The 4016-nt window shown below is 53.4% G+C and overlaps 1 protein-coding gene across 4 annotated transcripts in view; it reads right to left on the reverse strand.

Annotated features, from left to right (window-relative positions):
- The window catches only part of LOC113202397 (hepatic leukemia factor), a 55038-nt gene that overhangs the window by 24918 nt on the left and 26104 nt on the right, over window positions 1–4016 (reverse strand). For 2 of the 4 annotated variants that reach the window (XM_026416598.2, XM_026416599.2), the window contains exon 1: window positions 3409–4007. The exons of 1 other annotated variant lie outside the window; for it this stretch is intronic. In XM_026416598.2, the coding sequence (XP_026272383.1) occupies window positions 3409–3808 (400 nt within the window). In that variant the 5' untranslated portion in view covers window positions 3809–4007. Of the gene's footprint in view, window positions 1–3408; window positions 4009–4016 lie in introns of those variants that run through there. One more of the 4 variants, XM_026416597.2, reaches the window with a different exon arrangement.

Genomic DNA, 4016 nt, shown 5'->3' on the forward strand with positions numbered 1-4016 from the left:
CCCCCTTCTTCCACCCCCTCCTCGTGCACCACGCCGCTCCACGCCACGTCACCGACGTCTCCGTACCGTCTCGTCGGTCTCGTCCCGCCGCGCGCGCACCGACAGCTCAACAAACTCTTCTCGACTTGACTTTGACTACCGCGAGGCCTCTTTTGGCGTAAGGGTTTCGTTCTGGTCGGGGCTGTTCAATTAGCCGCTGGGGCGGGCACGCTACCGAGCGGACATGCTGATCCCGTTTTACTTTCTAGCAAACCCAATGTCCTCAAAGGTGGGGGCTCATTGAACACTGGCGGTGGAGAAGAATGCCTGAACCCTCGGTTGCCCCGAACCAGCAGGGCAAGGAAGGACTGACCCCCGCACATGAAATTGTTAATGATTAGCCAAAACTGTTCAGTTTGATAACTATTTTCCACCGTCGGAATTTCTACTGTAGGCTCGTCACACTCTGAAAAATATCGTAACTTTGCGAAAAATTTGTAAACTTGAATTATAATTTAAGTTGTAAATTTATGAGAGTACAGTTTCTACTCGCCAATGGATTTTAAGTCGATACGTACTGCATGTATTTTTACGATTACAAATTGTAATTATACAACTCGCGTCAAAGGAAAATTTTCCTGTAAACCCTCTACTATTTTTCACATTGTAACAACAATCGCACCGTAAAAAGCAAAGATAATTCCGCGGTTTCGTTCGTGCTGTGTGTGGCGGGCTCGAAAACTCATGGTCACTGGTTCCGTTATAAATTGTCTCAGGCGTAGGCCTATTCCACTCTTGTGACATATCATATTGGAAGGGGAAAAATCTGTCTAAAAGCAAGTGTTTTTAGCAACCATTTTCATATTTTGTGGCGCACCGTTATATTCACAGTTTTGCTCTCTGAAACGACCAGGTGCCGGGTCGATGCAACACTGAGCTTTATGCCAGACATTTTTGGGACAAATTTCAACAAAGCGGTGAGCATGAGTTTTAGTCCTTACCTACCACTTGAGAAATAGCGATGAGTTCCGATATGCGACTAATAAAGTGATGACGTTCTTGTTTCTTTACAATAATAGCACTTTTTTCGAACACACACTAGCACATCAGACCAGACAACGATACAAGTTTTGTTAAATTCGACGTCGTGTAATTTAACAATAAGCACATTGTAATTGTTAAGAACGATTCATGTTGCTAACAACTTTATAAAGGAGTAAATGTCGTAAAATTACTTGTCAAAAGCCAGGAACTAGCAAGTGTCCCCAGCCCACACACACACACACACAGTGGCTTCTTGAGCGTGTTTTCCTCTGCGTACAAAGAACATAGCGTTGGGCACTTTTTACCCAACTTTCGGCGCATTTAGTAAGATGCACAGCGTCCATCACGTTGGGGCGTTGCCGACAAACTAAATATTTCACCAAAGGAAGTACTTTTTAAGTGGGACCCTAGTCTAGTCTGACTATATGACAGAAAAAATAGCAATGTATACTGCATTTAAAGACTAGGAGAAGAGCGCAGACGCGTACCGTACACAGCATATGAAAAAGCGATTTGTTTTGAATCACATCCTCTTGTGTTGGTGGGCTTCCGTGTTTGGGGCGGATAACTGATGATACGCCGCAGCCGCACTCCGAAAATACGAAAAGGCCGACGCTGCTCACGGCTCATTTCGGGACCCGTTGCGTAATAATTGAGGGGTGGGGGTGGAGGGCGCACTTCTTGGGGCAGGTCATTGTATCGAGATAAGAAGGTGGGCTAGATGCGATTTCAGGAAAAACACACGACGTGACCAACGTGATGTACCCGAATTTGCCTTTGAGCCGACAAGCAGAAAACAGTGCACTGATAAACTTAGTGTGCAACTCCTCTTTGAGCATTTCCTGCACAGTGTGCCTTCAATCTAAGGAAGTGTGCTCAACTGAGGAGTTGCACACTTGCAAGTGCACAACTACCGAGTTGCACACTTGCAAGTATTCAACTTGCAGTGCACGCTAACAGTTGAACACTTAGTTTATCAGTGTAGCCCTGCCGTGCTTGTAGTGATAATGCCAGGCTTAAAAACACAATGCACTCTGTTGACTGCGGGCGCATCGGGGCACGGGGCACGTAGAGTTCAGCCCAAAGGAAACTTTTAGTGTCCAAGTGCCTCCATTTTTTCTCAAACGGCACATAACTGTTTTGACACGGTAGGATCCTGACCATACTGTATGAGGTTCTCCGCACCGTCGTTGCGGTTGCCCGACTGGCCTGGCCAACGACACATTAATAATAGCGTAGAAAAATCCGAGTGCTCATTGGTATCCACGCTCAATCAGCAGGCATCTACCACGAGAGATGGGTGTTGGTACCCCACTGCCCCGCACGACCACTTGGCCACAGATAAGGCGCTTTGCTTATCTCTGCCGCTATGCCCGTTTATTTTTCGGGGAGAGATGAGCAAGGCCGGGTGAGAGGGGCCTCAGCCGAGCAGAAGGCTATCGCCATATAACGATGGCCATTTTCTTCTATTTTTAGAAGCATGATTTTTTGTTTCTTGTTCGGAAGTCATGTAGGTGACGAGGAAAATCCCCCCCACGCGCTTCATAGCGCAGGGCTGTGATCAGCGATGGGCAGCAGTAGGGGGATGGCCGCTGCACGCCCCCGCAGAGCGCACCCAAGTGCACGCCCCCAGGGCAGCCATCCCTAGAGGGGCAGTGGAAGTGGCGTTGGGCCGTGCGGACAGTCACGTGCGCCACGCAGCTCTCTCTCTCTCTCTCTCTCTCTCTCTCTCTCTCTCTCTCTCTCTCTCTCTCAGGGTGCGCTTTAAATGAAATGCATACAAACGTCTAGCGAGCAGGGGTTAAAACGCTCAATAGTCTGTAAGAGGGAGAGAGAGAGAGCGACCTTAACGCAGGCTGTGCTGTTGCTGCTGGCGGGTCCCTCCGGTTCCCTCCCGTGGGCCAGTCACCGGTCAGCAGAACCCGTCGCCGCGACCTTTCGAGGCGAAGGCAGACACAAAGTATACATTTGGACCAGTTCCGTGCGAACTTTTAGCGGTTAACCAAGGAGACGACTCCTTATTCGGCCCGATGAAACGGGCGCAGCGGCTCTGCTTAGAATCTGCCGCAGCCCACCGCGAGGACTCCACAGTGTCGCACTTCATGTAGCGGTCGTCGACACCCCCGGCAGGCAAGAAGAAGACGGCTGTTGCACCGCGACGGCGCGGGGTGCGTGTCGGCGGCGGCGGGGCTGAGGAGAGGGGGAGGCGGGGACAACACTATGGGACAGGGGGATCACTTTCACCTTGGGCAGCCGCATCCCGGCGGGAGGCCCTCCCGGGGGACACGCAACTGCTTGATGTCACACACACACACACATACACTGCGCGCGTATCCAGGATGGCGTGGCGAGGCGGGGCGTGGCGGAGCACGGCGTCGTGCTTACCGTTGAGGATGATCTGGTGCTGGCGCCACAGCTGCTGGTAGTGCGTCCACCGCGCGGCCGAGTCCTCGGTCACGGGGCTGGACTGCAGCTGGTGCAGCTGGTGCAGGTGATGCTGCGGCGCGGGCAGGTGGTGCTGCAGCTGCCGGTGCGCGATGTTGTTGTGCGAGGGTAATCCACCGTTCATGTTGTTGTTGCTGGTGTTGTTGTTATTGTTGTTGTTGTTAAGTCCATGGTGGCCGTTGAGGCTGCCCAGCAGGGGCAGCGCGTGCGTGGCGGGGCTTGGCGGCGGCGGCGGGGGCAGGCCCTGGAAGTCGGCAGTGGCGGCGCCGCCCCCCACGGCAGCCACCCTCGCCCCGCCGTCCAAGTACTGCACGTTCACGGACACGCTGCACATCGACATGGTCCCGGTCCCGGATGCACGGCACTCACACACTCACAGCGGCGCTCAGCCGCTCAGCTCAGCTCCATAGCACTCACAGGGTCTAGCACTCACTCGCTCACTCACAGCGCGCACTCACGACGGCACAGCGCGGCAGACGGCTCTCGGACGGGCACTGGCTGCATGTTCCGGGCTGCCCGGGCCGGGGCGGGGCGGGGGGCCCGCGGGG

Source organism: Frankliniella occidentalis, unplaced genomic scaffold (genome assembly GCF_000697945.3).
Source record: "Frankliniella occidentalis isolate FOCC.00 unplaced genomic scaffold, Focc_3.1 Scaffold36, whole genome shotgun sequence".
NCBI lineage: Eukaryota > Metazoa > Arthropoda > Insecta > Thysanoptera > Thripidae > Frankliniella > Frankliniella occidentalis.